Raw genomic sequence first — 20,898 nt, forward strand, 5'->3', positions numbered from 1 at the left:
ATGAACACATCAAACCCACTACCATCCCACAGTAAATGTTCTGGTGGAATATACATATATATACTGTGTATATATTTTTGTATTTTGTTGTATTTTTATATTTATATATCTGAGAGCAAGTTTCTATATTTATTCTATAATATAGTTTCTATATTCTATTTTATTTTATTTTATTTTAGGCGTAACAACACCAAAGCAAATTCCTTGTATGTACGATCATGCTTGGCAATAAAGTCTATTCTGATTCTGATTCTGATTCTGATTCTGAAAAGAACTGGATGCTTCTCTTTCCCTGGAGGAATTAAGATCTTCAGTTAAAACAATTTTTCCCAAACTTTCTCTGGTGGACTCCCCGTTGGTACATAAGAAAATTGTCGCGCCCCCCTCCCCCCAAAAAACAGGACACACATACACATATTTTGTTTTCAGACTCCATTGTAATTAATACAAACCTCAACCTTTTTTGAACAAAGAAAAGTAAACTGCCATAAACTACAGGTTGCAATGAACTACAACTTCTTTTGGAATGAGAAATAAATAAGTCAACAGCAATTGAGTAATAGTGTAAAACCGGGATATTTGGAAGGATTCAGATCATTCTGAGTCACTCACTGATATGAGCCGGGTTTTACGAGTCACTTGAGTCACTCGACCCTCTCGCATTTGAATTAAACTGAAACACTTTTCCATATAATGAAACAAAGTTACGCACAAGCTTCCACTTTTAAGAGCAAAGAGGATGATGACAAGATCAGAGGCAGAAAGCAGATAAGTTGGGGGAAATATGAATGATATTTTCAGCCGCATTAAACAAAAATTGCAGCAACTTTAAATGACCGTGGAGCTAACACAACCCCATCATCATAACATAGCGGTTATGGAAATAAAATTAGGAAAAAACGCCAGTAATTTGAATTAAATTGTAATAAAGTTAGACACGGGCCCCAACATAAATAACAAAGAGCATAGGCTCAGGAAAAGATTAAAAAAAAAAAAACGACGATTTTCAAGTGCAGCGCAGCTGGCTCAGTTAGTTGCGCATATGCGCTGCGTAGAAGAGGATAACTTCTTCTCCGCCATTTCATTTTTCATCTCACGCACCCCCTAGAGGCAGTTCATGCACCCCCAGGGATCCCACACTTTGGGAATCCCTGCTCTAGCATTCATGAGTTACAGTAGGTGCCCGTTACTCTGCAGAGTGAGATTCAGTATCATAACGTTCCTCACAGTCTAGAAGAAAACAGACATTCTTGTCTGTGATTAATGGTCTAAATGTTAAAATATGGTAATTTTTTCATCTTTAGACTGGATATAGGCGGCATGAGAATGGAGCTTCACTCGCCCACTCACTCGGCAGCAGGGGTCGCGTTAACCGAATATTTTCCGTCATTGATTGTTTTTTTTTTAAATGTGACGGAAAAATCTGAAGGCCATCCGTCATTTTGACAGATTGCAATTCACACCCCTGACCACTTGGTGGCAAATGACCTTATTAATTGGCTCTTGTCTCTCATCGCAGTTTGCGTTCCAACATTGCAGATCTTTTGTCGGTGCACGATTTCCTGGTACACCGATTATACTGATGCACACGTCAGAGCTCGGGTAACCATAGACCATAGATATAATATATATGTATATATGTCTATGTCTATGCAGCTAATGGCTACCAAAATGGAATTTGCATACCACTGAAGCACTTCAACCCAAGAGCTGTGTAGCGACTTCGCAAATCCAAAGAGTCGCTGAGAGACAGAAGATGGGCCCTATTGTCTGACGCGCTACAAAAAAATCCACTGAGACTTTGAAACTGCGTTTAACCATTTATTAATGAAAAAAAGATAATCAACTCATGATAACATGCTCTAAAATATAACCAAAAAATAGTCACAGAGATCAAAGAAAATTAGCAGTCAACAAAAAATATGGCGACCCACCCGCGCGCTCTCTCTCTCTCTCTCTCTCTCTCTCTCTCTCTCTCTCTCTCTCTCACCAAAAATCAACAGGTGAATATCAACTAATATACCTGCCCATAAACATGTGACTCACTATTCCCCCAATAAATATAATGACATAAACGATATCCTAAACACAAAAACTCAAACAATATCCCTTAACCTTACTATTAACAGACATATAAAATGCATTAATGGCTCCTGAACTGTCTGTTGCCGGAAGAAAGCACTGAGAGCACTGAACGAAGAGAGTTCAGTTTCCCCAAGATGGCGCCCGCCTGGATATGTGAGCCAGACGCGAACGGTACTGTATTCCTTTTTTAATAAACTGCCTGTATACTAGCAAAGTTCTCAATGCTTCGGTTTACATGTAGAGACCCTGGTTATGCTACCGTGTAAGTGTGGTGATATTGTGAGCCTTGTTAGTGGTATAGAAATAGCGATTTCTTTTTATGTGTCGGTGTGCCCCGAAGGCTGGCGTTATACGCTAAATAGCGGTTTGCAAGAAAACTGGTCACATTTGACTAACAAAACAAATACATGAAAACAAATACCAGAGAACGGTCGAACTCGGTACACATGTGTTATTAACCCCAGGTTCATTTTGCGCCTGAGTTCCCCTTTAAGTGAGTGAGTGTCTGAGTGCCTTATTTTGCTAGTGGTTAAGTCTGGTATTATGTTTTGTTTCTCTGCCGAGTGAGATGTCAGATGTTTGAATGGAGCCGTTTATTGATTATATATCAGTCAAATGTGGTAGGACTCAACTGAGTCGGTTAAATAGACTCTGAATTCATGATTCTTGAGTCGTCTTTGATGGCTGGTTATATGAGCCGGATCCCGAATCTTTTTTCCACCTACAGTTGAGTGTCTGAAGTTTCTTTAAAAAGCCTAATAACAACTAGATGATCGCAAGTGATCATAAAGGGGTCCATGCCATGACGAAGTCGTCCCTGAGCGGGACGCAGAGGCATTAAGTCACCAGTAGCAGTTTTTGAGATATTGAAATGTTGCTTGTGTAGCGCCCCCTAGAGACCAAGGGTCACAAAAGTTGGGGTGCTTATACAGAATCATATTACTATCAATGATATGAAGTTTGATTCAGTTTGGGTATATACTTCACAAAATATTAGCTTTGGAGTTATACTGCACCACACCATAAAAATTAATTATCCATTATCTTTGTAATTAATAACCCTGCTAAAGTTCTTTTGAGAACATTTCATTGTCTTTGTCCATAAATGATTCATGACAAGTCTGGTGAGAATTGGATGAACGGGCTAGGAAGAGCTGATTTTGATTTGAGGTGCAATTCTGTCAAAATGGCGGAAAAAAATGGCAGGCAGAAATGGGCGTGGCCTAGTCCATTAGAACCAGAGCTATGTAAGGAATCAGAGGGAGAAAGAATTTTGTTTCTAGGGCACACAGTTCTCAAGATATGAGGCGAAATGTAAATTGTCTTATTATAGCGCCTGTAGCGACTAGTATCCAAAAGCAAAGCAGTCGCTGAGAGGCTAAGGTATGGGTGTTAGCTGATTGTCTGACGCGCTGTACAAACAAAGTATCCGCTGAGATCCAAGAATGCGTTTGACGGGTTTATTGAAGAGGTGGGATTGTACAACTTAATCATAACGTGCTCAAAGTGAAGGAAAAAAAAGGATCCAGAGCACTCAAAGCAAACTCAGCGAAAACAAACTTAAACAGCGGTCAACAAGAAATACGGCCTCCCAGTAACTCACCCTCTCTCTCTCTCACTACTTCCGCCCGTGCACCTGTCTTAAATTAACTAAATGTTACCGCCCCCAATTACTGTGATATGAAAATAAACAACAAAAAAGTAACAAAATATAAAAACCCAAGTAACCCAAATAAACTATTAAATCATATTACTTAACATCTCATAATAATCAATGATATATGATACTAATAATAATAAACACCTTCATGGCTCCTACACACCAGCCCCTAATTATTAAGCTATTATCTAATAATTACCCATAATAGGAGTCATGAAATAATTAAACTAAACAGAATACATAATCACATTACATTCTTCTTCTTCTTCTTCCGTCTTCATGATCCTGAAAAAAGTCAGTCGGTAGGGCCAGAGGTTACCAGCACATAGCCCTGTGATCTGTGTTCACCACAGTCACTATTAGTCAAGCGTCAAAGTTAAGTCAGATGTCTAGTCAGAGGTCTAGGCCTTGTCATCTGTAACAGCCGCCCCACCTCCAGGATCGGCCTCCTGCAGCAGACATACCTTGGTTATAGGCCGATTCAGGCAACTACTCTTGGTCTTGATGCGCACCTGACGCACAAAGCCCCTTCGGTCCGGAAAGGTTTGCAGAACTCGTCCTACGACCCAGGAATTACGAGGCGCTGTGCTGTCCACTATAAGCACCAGATCTCCGGGAACAAGGTTTCGCTTCGCTCCTGACCATCTCTGCCACTCCTGCAATTGAGGTAAGTACTCCTTAACCCATCTCTTCCAGAAAAGGTCTGACATATACTGGACCTGCTTCCATCGCCTGCGTGCGTACATGTCAGCTTCCTGGAAAACTCCTGGTGGGAAAGATGGTAATGACTTCAAAAGCAGCAGGTGATTAGGTGTCAATGCTTCCAGGTCGTGAGGATCCATGGAAGCTTTCGTTATCGGTCGGCTATTGATAATGGCTTCCACTTCACAGAGAATGGTGTGAAGTCCTTCTTCATCCAAACTTTGCACATTCAAGGTGGAGTTGAGGACTTTGCGGACTGATCGAATCAACCTCTCCCAAGAACCACCATGATGGCTGCCAGCTGGGGGATTAAAAGTCCATTTTATCCCTTTCTGAAGGAGGACATCATTAATCTGCATCTGATTCCACTGCTCAATTGATGCTTTCAGTTCTTGTTCTGCTCCCCTGAAATTCGTCCCATTATCTGAGCGCAATTCCCGTACTTGACCACGTCTTGCTATAAAGCGTCTGAGAGCATTTATGAAGGCATCGGTGTCGAGAGAAGGTGCCACTTCAATGTGGATTGCTCTTATGGCCATGCAGGTAAAAATTACTCCATACCTCTTCACGACACTTCTTCTGCTCCTCACCTCGAAAGGTCCAAAGTAGTCTACTCCTACCCGAGTAAATGGAGGTTCATCTGGAGTCACCCTTTCAGATGGTAAGTCTGCCATTAGCTGAGACACTGACTGAGCATTCAAACGTCGACAGCTCACACACTTTGACAGAACACTCCTTATGGCTGTACTAGCTCCTAAGATCCAGTATTTCTCACGCAGCTTGGACAACATGTGGTTTCGCCCACTATGTCCCACTTCTTGATGGACGTGTCTCAGCAAAAGGGTCGAGATATGAAAATCTTTTGCCAGTATCATGGGATGCTTAGCTTCCGCTGGCATAGATGACCTGCTGAGCCGGCCACCAACCCTCAGAACCCCATCTTCCAATAGTGGGCAGAGTGTGTGGATGTGACTGTGAGCCTTGACACTTATGCCTTTTTCCAGGATGGCGAATTCTTCTGGAAACCTTCTCCTTTGGCTGAACTTGATGATCTCCAACTCCGATTTCTCCAACTCCTCCAAAGACAGGCAACTTGAAAGTGTCTTTCTCTTGAATGTTTCCATATCCCTCTCCAATGAACGTCGTTGTTGTTCTTCATCCAATCCTGATTGTGCAAGAGTCATATTCAACTGTCTCCTCTTCTGACAGAGAGATGAGAGCCAAGTTTTGAATCTCAAGATCCAGGCTACAGACTTTCTCAGACGGATCCAAGAGCTGAAGTGGTGGATCATGCGAGATACTGCATCAGCCTCCTCACTGGCCTCTACAGCATTCACTGTGGTTTCCTTCTTGACCTCAGGGTCATCTGCTGTTAGTCGATGAATATCCTCGGGGTTGACAGGCCACTCATCCTCTGGCTGAAGGAGAAAACGAGGCCCTGACACCCACGTTGCATGCTTGAGAAATGCATCACCTTTCACACCCCTGGAGGCGACATCGGCTGGATTACTTGCTGTTCCAACATACCTCCACTGAGAGGGTTGTGAAACCTTGCGAATTTCTGTGACTCTGTTGGCAACAAAGACTCTGAACCTGGATGTCTCATTCCTGATGTATTTGAGCACCGAAGTGCTGTCATTCCAAAACACAGAGTCTTGAAGTTGCATGTGCAGCTCTTTTCTCCACAAGATGTCGATGCGACTGGCCATGGTGGCAGCGATGAGCTCCATTCTGGGGATGGTAGCAGGTTTCAATGGTGCCACCCTTGCCTTTCCCATGACAAAAGCACTGTGCACCTGTGATTGTGCATTTCGTGACAACAGGTAAGTCACTGCTCCATAGCCATCCTCGCTTGCATCACAGAAATGATGTAATTGTGCTGTAGTCACTTCCCCAAAGTCTGACGGTTTCAGACTCCTCATGATGTTACATTTCTCCAAATGACAGAGTTCATCCAGCCAACTTGTCCACTCCTGAGCCACGGTCTGGGGTATGACATCGTCCCAGCCAAGCGCTCTCCTGCACAGATCCCTTAAGATCTTCTTGGCAGACAAGACAACAGGACTCACAATCCCAAGACGGTCATAGATGGAGCTAACCATAGAGAGAATTCCTCTCCTAGTGAGTGGTCTATCCTTAACAACAATCTTGAACTTAAAAGTATCAGACTGAATGCACCACTCCACACCAAGCACTCTCTCCATGGGTGGCAAATCTTGGTCCATATTCAACATTTTCATGTCTTTGGCTCTGTGCTCTTCAGGTATTGCATTTAAGACATCACGCCTGTTGCTTATCCACTTCGTGAGTCGGAACCCACCTTTAGCACAGATTGCAATGAGACTATTGATAAAGAGACACAGCTTTCTCCTCTGAAGCCACAGATACCAGGCAGTCATCCACGTAAAAGCTATGCAAGACTTTATCCATTGCTTCCTCTCTGAATTGTTCTTTATTGTCCTCTGCGCATTTCCTGAGGGCAAAATTGGCACAACTGGGAGAGGATGTTGCCCCAAAGAGATGCACCAGCATCCTGAAGTCCACATGATCTTGACTTAAGTCTCCAGCAGGCCACCAAAGGAATCTCAAGAAGTCAGCATCCTCTGGTGGTACCTTCACCTGGTGAAACATCGCCTCCACGTCCGCCATGATGACCACTGGTTCCTTCCTGAACCTGCTCATCACACCAATCAGTGAAATTGTGAGGTCTGGGCCCTGTAAGAGTTGAGCATTAAGTGATGTTCCTTGGAAACTTGCTCCACAGTCAAAAACAACCCTGATTTTCCTCTTCGTAGGATGGTAAACGCCTTGATGCGGGATGTACCAAACCCTGCCATCATTACGTTCCAAATCCTCTTCAGGTACCCTTTCAGCATAGCCTTTGACAACAAGATCTTCCATGAAGGCCTTATAGTCAGCATGAAATGAGGAATCCTTCTGAAGCCTCTTCTTCAGATGTAAGGCACGCTGCTCAATGATTTTCCTATTATTTGGCATTCTAACGTCCTTATCCCTCAATGGCAGGTTGATCTGATAATGACCATTGACCTGTTTTGCTGAACTTGTAACCAGCTCCATGAACTTTTGTTCCTCTCTTGACATGCCAGGCTGTTCCTCCACGCTGCATTCAGGGAAGTCTGTCTTAAACTGCTGCTGCCAAAGTTCGTCCAAAGTCACAACTGAAACTCTGTTCACGGTTAACTCTGGCTGCTCACCGCCACTGTCTTCACTCAGCGGCCCATTCACCGTCCAGCCCAGCATTGTTCTGATTGCATAGGGTCCATCTGCTACACTGCGAATCACTTGCAAGGGTTCCAAGGCTTTAGAGACATTTGTCCCAATTAACAGCTCAATCCCTGCATCAATCTCAGGCAAGTGAACATGCTTCAAATAAGGCCATTTCTGAATATCACCCTGTTTTGGAATGTTTCTCTTGTGAACAGGCATATGTGTTTGCGTGTAAGCCTTGGGCAGCTCACAGAAATGCTCCCCAGTCAAGCCAGCCACTTCCAGTCCTGGCACCACATGGCTGCTCACCACTTTCTCTTGGCCCATCGTCCGTAGGAGAATATGGACCTTCTTTCCTGGAATATTAAGTTTTTCCCTTAGAGCCTCTGCGGAACGCCACTTGTCTCGGAATTTGTAGGGCAACTTTTTTATGATGGTTAGCATGTTAGCAGGTATATCCAGTTCATGCATATATTGCACCTCTTCCATAACATTACAGCAACTTCTGAGAAAAAGGCTATAATCACGAAGAGCTTTTGCATCTTCATTCTTGATTGACGGCCATGAAAGAGCTTTTTCCATGTATGCGTATGAAATCCTCTGCTCATTTCCAAACTGCTCCTTTAACAACACTTTTGCTTTAGCATATCCTCTCTCAGACTCCATATGCTGGCAACTTCTGATCAATTCCTTAGGGTGTCCCCTTGTGTGCTGCTCCAGGAAATACAGTCTGTCACTGTGATTTGCAGTGTTCCTCTCCACACCGTTCTCGAAGGCCTTCACAAACGCATGATATTTTAGTGGATCACCGTCAAAGATTGGTATCTCCCTCTTAGGCAAAGATGAAAGGCACTGCCTTGATGTTAACAGTGATGTTATCTCATTTTGTTTGCTCATAATGCCAAACATATTGCTTTGATCTTCATTTGGACCAGTATTTAAGGCATTTCCATCTTGCATTTGCATCCCTTCTAGAGTACTGTGATTCACTGCATACAGGTTGGATCTATGTGAATGAATTAACTGAGATGAATTTCTTTCCTTAGGTCTTGTTCCTGCATCCAGGTAAGCATGGTTGTTTCCATGTTGTGACCTTTGTGGTACAAATGACTTTGCTTTAGCACTGAGGGTCAATTTTTGTCCTTTTGCCAGATAGGAGTTCATTCCATCTGAGCGCTTTGATACAGAGGTTCTCTCACTCAAGATGCTTCGAGACTTGAGCACATCCAGTTTTGCCATGTTTGCTGCAATTTCCTCATCCAATTTAAGTTGCTCCTTCCTTTTACGCAGCCGTTCCTCCTCCTCTTCCAGTTCATGTATATCTTTTAATATTTTTTGTCTTGTCCTTAAAGCTGCCAAGTCAGCCTCTGCTTTGAGACGTGCAGAAGAAATACTGGAAGCAACAGACTCTCTTCCTGTGGCAGAGTTTTGTGATTTGGACACCCTGCTTCCCACATTTGAAACACTGTCATTTGATTTTACATTGTCTTGCAGATCATCTGCATCAATGATGGAGGCAGCCTGTTGCTGAGTTACATCAGATGTTGGAGGAAGCACCTGTTCATTCATTTCACCAGAATCAGTTTGAAACAATTCATCTGGCTCAATCAACCACTGCTCAACACACCTTTGAAATGTGTTGCTATAGGTCCTAATGCTAGAAAACCATTCATTATGGATCTTCTGTTGCTCCTGAGGGAGTAAAGGAATCAGCATGTCATGTGACTTGGTAGCATTTCCACACTGATCAATTAAACTCTCCAAAAGAGATTGTACTTGTGAAACATTTTCCTTAGTTTTCATGAATGTTTTAATTTGTGGTATGAACCCTTTAATTTTATTCACACTCTTTCTCCTTTCATTTTGAAGCTCTTCGATTTTGTTTGCCAAAGCCTTTGCTGTGGGCTTTGATTGCCTTTTCCCACTTTCCATTTCAGAATTTGAAACAACACTCTTTTGACTCATTTTCTTTCTTTTTCTAGTTACTTCTCAATACATGTGCATCCAGACACTTCAACGAGTACAAAGAACGTCATGAACATTAACAGAGCAGTGGCAATTTCAAAGAGGCAAAGCGGAGATGTAGCATGGAGGTAGGCTACAGTGCATCCAAACACATCCACAGATCCATAAACGTCACGCACATTAGTAGAGCAGCGGCAATTTCGAAGAGACAAAGCGGAGATTCAACGTAGCATGGAGATATTACAGCACCGAATCCACACAATCAATGCCAGCGATCGATGACCAACTCAAACGGTGTTCAATCCAATAATGTCCCCAATGGACAAACAACAGCTTATGCGTGCCGCATTCCTTCCAATCTGCGTACAGCTTAATGCGCATAAACACCAGCAAGCCTACCTGGCTTTTGAGTGCGTCGTCCGAGGCTATGGCCTAATGAAAGTCAGTGCAGTCTTCCTTCCTTTATCTCCGAAGATCCTTTCTCCCATTTGATCCTTGAAACGTCCGCAGTTGCTTTCCCAATGCCGAATTCTTGTTGACAAAATGTAGCGACTAGTATCCAAAAGCAAAGCAGTCGCTGAGAGGCTAAGGTATGGGTGTTAGCTGATTGTCTGACGCGCTGTACAAACAAAGTATCCGCTGAGATCCAAGAATGCGTTTGACGGGTTTATTGAAGAGGTGGGATTGTACAACTTAATCATAACGTGCTCAAAGTGAAGAAAAAAAAGGATCCAGAGCACTCAAAGCAAACTCAGCGAAAACAAACTTAAACAGCGGTCAACAAGAAATACGGCCTCCCAGTAACTCACCCTCTCTCTCTCTCACTACTTCCGCCCGTGCACCTGTCTTAAATTAACTAAATGTTACCGCCCCCAATTACTGTGATATGAAAATAAACAACAAAAAAGTAACAAAATATAAAAACCCAAGTAACCCAAATAAACTATTAAATCATATTACTTAACATCTCATAATAATCAATGATATATGATACTAATAATAATAAACACCTTCATGGCTCCTACAGCGCCACCTAGCTGCAGGCATGTGTATTGACACCTTGGCAACGTGACATGATAGGACTGCTACCAAGTTACCAGGTTTGATGCCTTTCACCCTGTAGTTTGTCCTGAGCAGTTATTTCATCATGTTGTTCAAATTCATTGTCATTAGAGTCATATGTTTTTATTTTGGCTTCGGCTACATAATTATTGGTTCAGTTATTTCATCATAATATCCACCGTAATGGGAACTGACATACAACCTTATCCATTTATTGTCATCTTTGGAACTCCTGTTGACCCGAGGCTATGTAATTCAGTTCAACAAGAAATAATTAATTTCACCTCTTTGATAGACACGGATTATATATTTACATGTTATTGTAGAGGTAGTATGGGTAATAAATGTATTAAAAAACAAAATTAACTAAAAAATAAATAAATATATATATGGCGCTTGGGTAAGGGAAAAATTATGTGTTGAGATGCAGGTGTTTGAGGTGTGTTTAGTGTCTGAGCTTCCTGCTGTTTCATCATCATTCAGTCTCATTTCATTTGGAGTGAAACCTGCTGTGATCCATGTCCTGCTGGAAGGAGATCACACACCTCACACTGTCACATATTACTGTCTGTAGAAGACATGATGGAGATCCACAATAACACAAGGACAAAGTCAGTCAAACATGTCTGAGTAGATTTAATCTACATCTTTTATTCTTTATTCAGATTGTGGAGCTGCAGGTTGTCAGAGATCAGCTGTGATTCTCTGGGACCAGCTCTGAAGTCCAACCCCTCCCATCTGAAACATCTGGACTTGAGTGAAAACAACCTGAAGGATTCAGGAGTGAAGCAGCTGTGTGGTTTTCTGGAGAGTCCAGACTGTAGACTGGAGAAACTAGAGTAAGTTCACTGTCTGTTACTGTTGTAGATCTGATATGTTTAATCACCAACTGAATCTAATTCATGTTCATCCAGAACTTTCCTCCATAAATCTGTAAATGTCCTTTAGTTCAAGACGAGTGTTTGTATCAGAAACTGTAGAAAATGTCCACTGTTAGTTGTTAAAGTCAATGAAGCTTAAAGGCTGTTATGACACAGTAATGTTGAGCTGCACATTTAAAACCTGAACACATCTGATTGAATTATTCAGGATTTAATCTCCATCTTTTATTCTTTATTCAGATTGATTGACTGCAGTTTGTCAGAGATCAGCTGTGATTCTCTGGTCTCAGCTCTGAAGTCCAACCCCTCCCATCTGAAACATCTGGACCTGAGTTACAACAACCTGAAGGATTCAGGAGTGAAGCAGCTTCTTGATCTTGTGGAGAGTCCAGACTATAAACTGGAGACTTTGTGGTGAGTAGAGGGTTCCAGTCAGTCCATGCTGCTTTCATCAGTATTGTCCTAAACACAGTTAGTATCAAAGATCCAGTGTTTCCTGTAAACCTGCAGCGCCTCAGTGAAGCTGTGAGAGGAGAATGGAGACAGGCTTCAGGATTGGACAGAAAGACAGAGAGAGAGACAACAGTCAGCCAATCAGATGAGCCAGAAGCTTGTTGTGATCATGTGTTTGAGTTGATGTGAAGACGACTGTTGTTGTTGTGTTGATGTGTCCAGGAAATAAAGCTGGATTCCAGCTGACAGCCTTCCAAGATGTATAGAGACAGTGGTGGTCATTCATCAAATCTGATCAACAACTGATCACAGCTCTGAGATCAGTCTGACTGAAGCCTGCACATCACAGAACCAGCATTACATTTAGTAACCATGAGCAGAGTCATCACATGTGTCATTAGTTTGATCAGATCTCTTCAATGACAGCCTCCATGTTTATTAGTCAGCTGATCTTTGTTTAAATGGAGCAGCAGTAAATCCATCACTAAAGTGTTGGTGCAGTAATGAAGCGTTCAGGACTCTCAGCAGTTTATTAGTCAAATCTGCAGAGGAAACAGACTTGATGCTAAAAGTCTCTGCAGGTCTGTGTGTGTTCACTCCAACACGTTAACATGAAGCTGAAAGGAAGCTGGCTGAGCTCCACAGCTGCTCCACTGCTGCTCTGAACAGGACTGAAGTCCCTGCTGCTCTTTCTACTGGATGTGATGATGAAGGGAGACTCTGGAAACACTCCTTCACCTCCTCTCTTCTTTCTCCTCCTCTCTACAGGTGGAAGCTGTAGCAAACAGGATGGTGTGTGTTGTGAGAGGATGAGCTGTGTCCTGATGATCCAGAGGTTGAAGCAGACTCTGACTGGACCATGTTACTGGGAGGTGGAGAGGAGAGCTTCATCCACATGGTCTCCATTTAAGACCATCAACAGAGCTGCACTTCAACTCTTCACAGAGCTCCAACAAATCAAGTCCCTCATGAATGATTCAGACACATGTCAACCTGCCAGCATCAACAGTCCGGATCAGGAACAGCATCTCCAACACCACTACACCGAACACTGGGGTCCCTCAGGGTTCACTGGGACCCTCAGGGTTCACTGGGGCCCCTCAGGGTTGTGTGCTCAGTCCTCTGCTGTTCTGCACAGTTTGATTCCCGTCATCAAGTTTGCAGATGACACGACCGTGGTCTGTCTCATCAGCTACAGGGAGCAGGGGCAACATCTTCCAGCCTGGTGTAGAACCAACAACCTGTCTCTGAACGCTGACACAACCAAGGAGATGGTGTTCACCTGGTAGAGAACCTCACCTGGTCTCTCAGCAGCAGCGTCTCTACTTTCTGAGGAAGCTGAGAAGAGCAAGTCTTCCTCCCCCCATCCTGACCACATGTACCAGAGGAACCATAGAGAACATCCTGAGCAGCTGCATCACTGTCTGGGTTCTCAGATCTAAAACCCTGCAGCTGATAGTGAGGAAGCTGAGGAGATCATCAGAGTCTCTCTACCCTCCATCATGAACATTAACACCCCACGCTGCATCCACTAAGCTAACAGCATCATGGATGACACCACACACAACCACCATGATATCAGAAGCTGTCAGTCCTCTGCCCCATGCTAATCAATATTTACAACCACCCTAACTCATACTGTCAGTCTGATTATTAGTCTGTGCTGCTCTCTGTTGTTGTGTAACGTCTTTTAGGTGCTTTGTCTTCTATCGTCTGCATCAGCTTCACACACTTTGTCCTCCTGTGTCTTCATGTAGCTCCATGGTCCTGGAGGAACGTCCTCTCTTCTCACTGTGTACTGCTCCTGCTGTTTATGGTTGAGATGAGAATAAAAACCTCTTTGACTCTTTGAAAATGTGTCACGATGAAGACTGAACACAACACATCAGCAGAACAAGAAGGTTTGTTCAGCTGGAGCTTTCATGAACAGCTCCTAGCACCAGAACAGCTTCAGAAATAGAAGACGAATGTTTAGTCCTGGCTGAGAGTCCAGACCTGATGGGGAGACCTGAAGAGAAGCCCTGATAGTCTGACAGGTCTGAACCATCTCTGCTGAGAGTACAGATGAGCTGATACACTCTTATCCACAGGGATCAAACCAGAGGCTGAGGACGTTATTCTGCATCTTTAGTTTTAATCTTTCTACTCTGAGATGTGTCACATTGGTTTTCATTTCACAGGTGTGTCTTTATGTCCACTGTCCTGTCCTCGTATGTGAGACACATCAGTTATTATTTACTGTCAGATATCAAACATCATTTCACACGTAAACAGCCTCAACGACACAACTTGTAGAAATCACACATTTATTTATTATTAAAGTTCAAAATGGCCGCCGGTGCCTTTCAGGACATCACGTGCTCCAGGACGCCCTGACGAATCAGCTGCTCACATTTCCACCGCGGCAGGAAGTGCTGAGGACGAAGAGACGAAACGTTAACAACATGCTAACGACACGCTAACGATAACATGTGAACAGTGGAGGGAGCTGTCCAGGATTAAAACAGTAGAAGAAGAAGAGCTGCTTCCTGGTCTCACCTGGCTGTTCTTCTTCAGCAGGATCACTGTACCGTCGTCAATCTCAAACTCTCCGTGATCCTTTAAACACCTCACCTGGAAAACAAGGACCAGACGGTGACATCATCAGGGTGAGGTCAGAGGTGGGACAGGTGAGGGACAGGTGGGCGGTCTCACCTGGATGTAGAGACTCTTGGGAGGCTTGGTGTCCTGTGTGATGTCCAGACCCTCCTCTCCACCCAGAGAGCGCATGAAGGACGCCAGAGACTTCTTATAGCGGCCGAACCACTGCAGCTGCACACACACAGGAAGTACTACACTGACCTGTCACAATAAAAGCTGACGGCAAACAGGAAGTGATGTCACTGACCTCCTCTGCACACATGTGGAAGCGAACGTTGGCGGGAAGAACGCTGCCGTACTCCCAACGAAGAGCTCTGATCCTCAGCAGACGGTCGTACCTGGAAAACAACCTGAGAGTCAGAGAGGGGGGAGAAGAGGGGAGAGGGGAGGGGGGAGGGGAGAGGGGGCGAGAGGGGGAGGGGGAGAGGGGGAGGAGGGAGGAGAGGGGAGGGGGAGGGGGAGGGGAAGGGGGGGGGGGGGGGGAGGGGGGGGGGGGGGGGAGAGGAGGGGAGGGGGGAGGAGGGGAGAGGGAGGGGAAGGGGGGGGGGGGGAGAAGAAGAACTTCCTGTTGGAGGAGAAGGTCGGCGCCCTCAACAAGCTGCTGAGGGAGATCGTCCCGGCGTCGCTCGCCACGTGACCGATTCAGTCAGCCTCATTATTCTGAGCGTCGGCCCACGTCAGCTGTTCTTTCATCTCAGACTCAGAGACAACTTTTATTGTTTGACTTCCAGCTTCTTGAAGGGTTTGATTCTTTTAGTCCCAGAGTCCAGACCTCACTGCCTGACCTCCACCAAACTCCCATTTAAATTGTGATGGATTTATCAGTTGAGGCGTCTGACTCATTCCAGTGTTATGTTTCTTTATGCACCACTCTTTGTTTTATATGTAGAAATCGTTTTGTTCCCAACAAACCAAAACTCACCTGTGACCAAAGAGTGAGACCAACATTTAACATTAAATTAAATTTATCACAACTTCTCTCCAGACTGATTTCATTTGATTATTAATTGATTATTAGAGCAGATATTCCTCCAGAGACGATGTCTGCAGGTGAACAAGGTGAGCTAGCGGTTAGCTGGAAAGTGCTAACAGGAAATATGTAGACTAGTGAAACCAGTCCTGCTCTAAACCTCCATGAAGGAGTTTAGTTTAAACGGATGTTATTTAGATTAGAACCACTTCACTAGTGTACCTAATAAACTGGCCTTATAATCCTGACACAGATTAAAAAGTCTTGAGCCTTGTTCTCCTAGATGCTGTAAGAATTATTTATTTGTCTGATAGAGATGAACATAAACACTTTTAACCACAGGGTTATTTTATTTAAATTATTTTCTATTTGAACTCAAAGTAACAAACTTTAAATCTTCAAACAATGAACAGTGAGAAGAGTGGAACAGTCCAGATAAACTCAGTTAAAAGCAACTTAACTGGTTCAACTTTAACATAACGTATTGACCCTTATTCAGATTACAGCCATCAGTCAGTCTGATTGGTTGAATAGACAGGTGTCATGTAGCCCCGCCCCCCAGCAGGTTCTTTAGTGTGTCTATGCTGCCACCTCCTGGCAGATACAGGTCACTGCCTCTGTAGTTTTCCACCAGCGTGGGGACTTGGAGTCAAAGCATTTAAAGACTATTCAGAGATAGTTGACAGGAACTAAACACCCAGAGGTCGATGCCACCATGACAGCAAACTGTTACTGATTCAAAGGATGAATGGTGAATAAAAATCTGATCCACTGTGTTTACCTGGCTCCACTTCAGTGTTTGATGCGTTTTACTCACTGATGTTCCTTTAAACAGGTGATCACTTATTTACCTTGACTCCTCCTCCTCCTCCTCCTCTTCCTCTCTGTGTTTCCTGATCAGAGTTTCCTTTCACTTCCACCAGGGTCGTGTCTCAGATCATTTTCTCCATCTGAAGGTAATGAAGCAGTTTGTCGTGTTTTCTTCATCAGCTGTCAGCAGCTCAGTTCCAGCAGAAATCTGCCGCTCCATAGTTCACGTTAAACTCAGTCACAGCTGAAAGGTAAGAGTCCTGGATGAAACTCATCCGCCATGTTGTGTCTCTGAGTGATCACGGTCCGTTTGTGTCACTCGGTGCATAAATATGATTGAAGGTGATTTTCTTTCCTTCATCTTTTCATCGAGGACACAGTCGGGCTTTTATTTTGAAACTGTCTCTAGAAGTTTGATCTGCTTTTGTAACGTAAAGCTGAAAGTAACTAAGTACTTTTACTCCACTACTTAATGTTGAAGAGAATCTGCTTGAAGTGAATATTTCCATGTTGTGCTGCTTTCTACTTTGACTGCTCCACATTTCACAGGGAGATATTTGACTGTAGAATGTAACGTAAAGCTGAAAGTAACTAAGTACTTTTAGCCTCCCAGCTAATGGAGTAGATTTTATTGCTGTTTGTACAGGTACTAGAAAGTACAGGTACATACTACATAGTAGAATATTGTACCAGCTGCTGTCTCTAATGGATCTCTACCTGGATCAGAACCAGTCATGACTTGTTCACACATGTTATTATTTATTGATCTGTGTCCTGACGTTAGTTAGACCTGAACTGAACTCACATTAGAACTGAACCCTGGACGTTTCTATACGCACCATAATCTCTGGTAATAAAGATAAATAAGAGATGATTAACTCCACATGACTCCTCACATCAACATGATCACATTAATAATTAACCACATGATGAATCAAACTCCTCCTCCTCATAGTCAATCATCTCCTGAGTTGATTGTAGTTCAGATTAGTTTCTAGTTTAGTTTGGTTCTCAGCTCCAAGACCAGAATCTTTTAAAAGTCTCTCATTACTAATGAACAGACATCACTGATTCATGTGATCATTTCTACTAGTGGTTGAATGAATGAGTTAAACTCCTCTTCCTCAGATCAGCCCTGTTGAGTAGGTGGTCTTTAATGTGACCCAGGACTCATTATGTGTTCACACTACCAAAGGAAGGAGGTCACATGTGCCCCAGACCACCTCCACATGTGGACTGACACCAGATCTCTAGTCTAAAGTGATGTCAATGTGTCCTGGGTGTCCTCTTTTACCTGATTGTATCTTAATGCCAGGTCTGAACAGAGACCATCAGGTCTGTGAGGTGTGTGATGTGATTGTCTGTAGAGATGTGTTAAGTGTTCATGGTATAAATGAGGTGGTGGATGTGGTGATTCCTTCCAGCCTTGATGTCCTTGGTTATCATCCTGACAGTGGCTGGAAAGAGACTGTTGTTAAAGATGGATAACTGTAGCTCCTCCTAGCTTCCTAGGCTGTTAGCTAACAGTAGCTCGTCCTAGTTTGCTGGTCTATTAGCTAACAGTAGCTGGAGCTTCCAGTCAGACTCAGTGAACGCATCATGTGTGTCCTCCAACAGCATGGACCAGAGTGAGGACAGACTGGAGGGACCTGGACCTGGACCTGGACCTAAACCTGGACCTAAACCTGGACCTGGACCTGGACCTGGACCTGAACCCAGCTGTGTGTCCTTGAAGAGCGACCGGTCGAAGGACCTTGGGATTGATTTTAAAGGAGGACGTGGTTCTGGTCCAAAGAGGTAAAGTGTCAGTAAATGTCCTGTCTCTTGGTTCTACTTGTCTTCTTGCAGACTGATGAGTGGCTGATCAGTAGATGTCTGTCCTGTTGTAGAGAGACCAGCTAGTGTTGTTGGTTCTTTGGTTGTTCAGGTCCCTCCCCTTGAAAATTCCCCATTGTTACTGTAAAAGGTTTGATAGGATATCCAAGATATTTATATGGAATGGAAAGCGCCCCCGTTTGAACCACAACAACTTACAAAGTTACAAAGACCAACTGATAGAGGAGGATTAGGGCTCCCAAAGATTTACTACGTTTTACTACTGCTCAATTGAGAACTAGTACTTTACCTCTGGCAGTGGAAGTGGGTCGATTTAAAGGTACACCTGAACATTTACGTTTATGTGAATTCTGTGACCTCCAAGTGGTTGAAGATGAATTTCATTTTGTTTTTTACTGTCCCTTATACTGTGACCTAAGGATCTCACTTTTTGAATCAATTCAGTTAAAAAACCCTGATATATTTTGGCAATATGAAGGAGAGATTTTGTGCTGGCTGTTTGAAAATGATGTTTTTGCTTTGGCCAAATTTATAGAAAAGGCCTGGTATTTAAGACAAAGTATTCTGTATCCAGTTTAACAAGCTTTTTTATTTTTGTATTTATTTTTAGTGGTGTTATGTTGGGTATCTCTGTGTACGTGGCTATCTGGAGATTATTGTGTAAATTATTGCTTCAGTGTCTAATAAGCCCATGTGGGCTGGGCACCATGGTGTTTGACACTTAAATAAACTTAATCAATCAATCAAAAAAAAACTATGCTTTTAATTTGAGGCACCAGCTCTGCAGAAGACATGGGAAAGGGATCTGAAGCTGACATTCAGTGATGAGGATTGGAATAGAATAGAAGTAGCATGAAGGGATGCAAGAGTTTGCCTCATTCAATTCAAAATAATACACTTTTACTGGACCCCTTCCAGATTATTTACATTATGTCACACGGTGGTGATTTGGTTTTGTTTGTCTTGTCATTTCCGGTTTTATTTTGAAATTCTAACTCTCCTCTCGTTTCAGGTCACTTGCCCTTCCTCTTGTGTCACCGGTCTGATTGTCCTCCTGATCCCTGATTGTTTCCACCTGTTCCCCATTACCCTCGTGTGTATATATGGTCCGTGTTTTCCCTTGTCCTGTGCCAGTGTGTCATGTCTCATGCCCAAGTGTCCTCGTGTTTCCTGCCTTTGCTACCCAAGAAGTCGTTAAGTATCTTCGTTTTTGATTTGTTTTTGCAACGTTTTTTCCTCTACGGAGTGATCTTTTGTTTGTTACTTTTGTTTGCTTCTGGAGACTTTGAGTTTGATTTAAATAAAGTGCCTCGTAAACTGGAACCTCTGCATCTGAGTCCAGCTCTTTTGTACCGTCGTGTCAGTACACACTGGCCAGAAATGGACCCAGCAGAGGTGGATTCCATGTCGGCGACTCTCCGCGCTCAGGAAGACCGCATTTCACGTCAGGAGGAATTCCAGACGGCCATGGCATCACAGCTAGGTCTACTCGCGTCAAACGTTCAGTCTCTGCTCGACCATTTTGCCGGAGCAACCATACCCTCTCCCACAGTTAGACCGCCTACCGCACCTGAATCCCCGGCCACCGCTGCTGCCTCTCCCCTGACTGTGCCTGCGGTTGGCGGAGGCATAAGATTAGCTCCCCCGGAACGGTACTCAGGAGAGGTAGGATTATGCAAACCATTCCTGATAGACTGTTCTATTCACTTTGAACATTCACCACATGCCTTTTCGTCTGACCGGTCTAAAATAGCATTCATAATTTCTCATCTGTCGGGAAGAGCTCGAGCTTGGGCCACAGCAGAATGGTCTCGCAACTCACCCACTTGCAGCTCTTTAACAGTTTTCACAGGCACTTTACAGCAGATTTTTGATCCCGTCTCCACTGATCGAGAAAAAGCAAGAGAGCTCAACGGAATCAAGCAAGGCCTCGATTCGGTGAGTGACTTCGCCATTCGTTTCTGCACGTTGGCTGCGGAGAGTGGCTGGAATTCCACATCCCTGTACGATGTTTTTCTTCAAGGGCTTGCGGCACCCATCCAGCGAGCTCTCGTACCACTTAATCTGCCAGCAGATCTAGACTCTCTAATATCTCTTGCCATCCGCACAGACCATAGAATCCGTAACCTCGAATCCCACAGTAGAAAACATCAGGTGGACCCTACACCAGACTGGTCCGCTCCCAGCCGCTCCAGCTCAACGACAGACGTGGAAGAACCCATGCAGGTGGGGAGGACCCGGCTGACCCCGGAGGAGCGGCGGCGACGACAACGGGAGGGATTGTGTTTTTACTGTGGTGGAACCGGTCATCTCCTCGCTGCTTGCCCGGCCAAAAAGACAACTACGGTGAGCCAGTTTTCAGGATCAGACCCAACACCTCGCAATCTCACCACAGTCAAGGTAAAGCACAACACGGTTTCCACAGAATTGGGAGCACTCATTGACTCAGGGGCAGACGAAAGTCTGATGGACTGGGGGTTAGCTGGGAGGTTGGGGCTCACTGTCAGGTTGCTGTCCAAACCCATCAAGGCCAGCGCTCTGGATGGCAGTGAACTGTTTACCATCACTCACACCACCGAACCCCTCAGTTTACACATTCACGATCA

The 20,898-nt window shown here is 44.0% G+C and overlaps 1 protein-coding gene and 1 long non-coding RNA gene across 2 annotated transcripts; one reads left to right on the top strand and one right to left on the bottom strand.

Annotated features, from left to right (window-relative positions):
• Nucleotides 1–11,393: 11,393 nt before the first annotated feature.
• On the top strand, nucleotides 11,394–13,867 carry LOC311500695. Its single transcript, XR_014699493.1, has 3 exons — nucleotides 11,394–11,541; nucleotides 11,824–11,997; nucleotides 12,805–13,867. It is a non-coding gene; the product is annotated as an uncharacterized lncRNA (long non-coding RNA).
• A 370-nt stretch (nucleotides 13,868–14,237) lies between these two features.
• Nucleotides 14,238–15,031, bottom strand: LOC311500694 (DNA replication complex GINS protein PSF1-like). Its single transcript, XM_084562244.1, has 4 exons — nucleotides 14,924–15,031; nucleotides 14,731–14,847; nucleotides 14,575–14,649; nucleotides 14,238–14,450 (listed from the first exon to the last, which is right to left on the bottom strand). Exons 1-4 carry the CDS (start codon nucleotides 14,936–14,938, stop codon nucleotides 14,382–14,384), a joined length of 276 nt encoding a protein of 91 aa, XP_084418370.1. The 5' UTR covers nucleotides 14,939–15,031; the 3' UTR covers nucleotides 14,238–14,381.
• Nucleotides 15,032–20,898: the final 5,867 nt, after the last annotated feature.

The sequence above is a fragment of the Chelon labrosus genome, assembly GCF_963514085.1.
Source record: "Chelon labrosus genome assembly, chromosome: 15".
NCBI classification, from domain to species: Eukaryota; Metazoa; Chordata; class Actinopteri; order Mugiliformes; family Mugilidae; genus Chelon; species Chelon labrosus.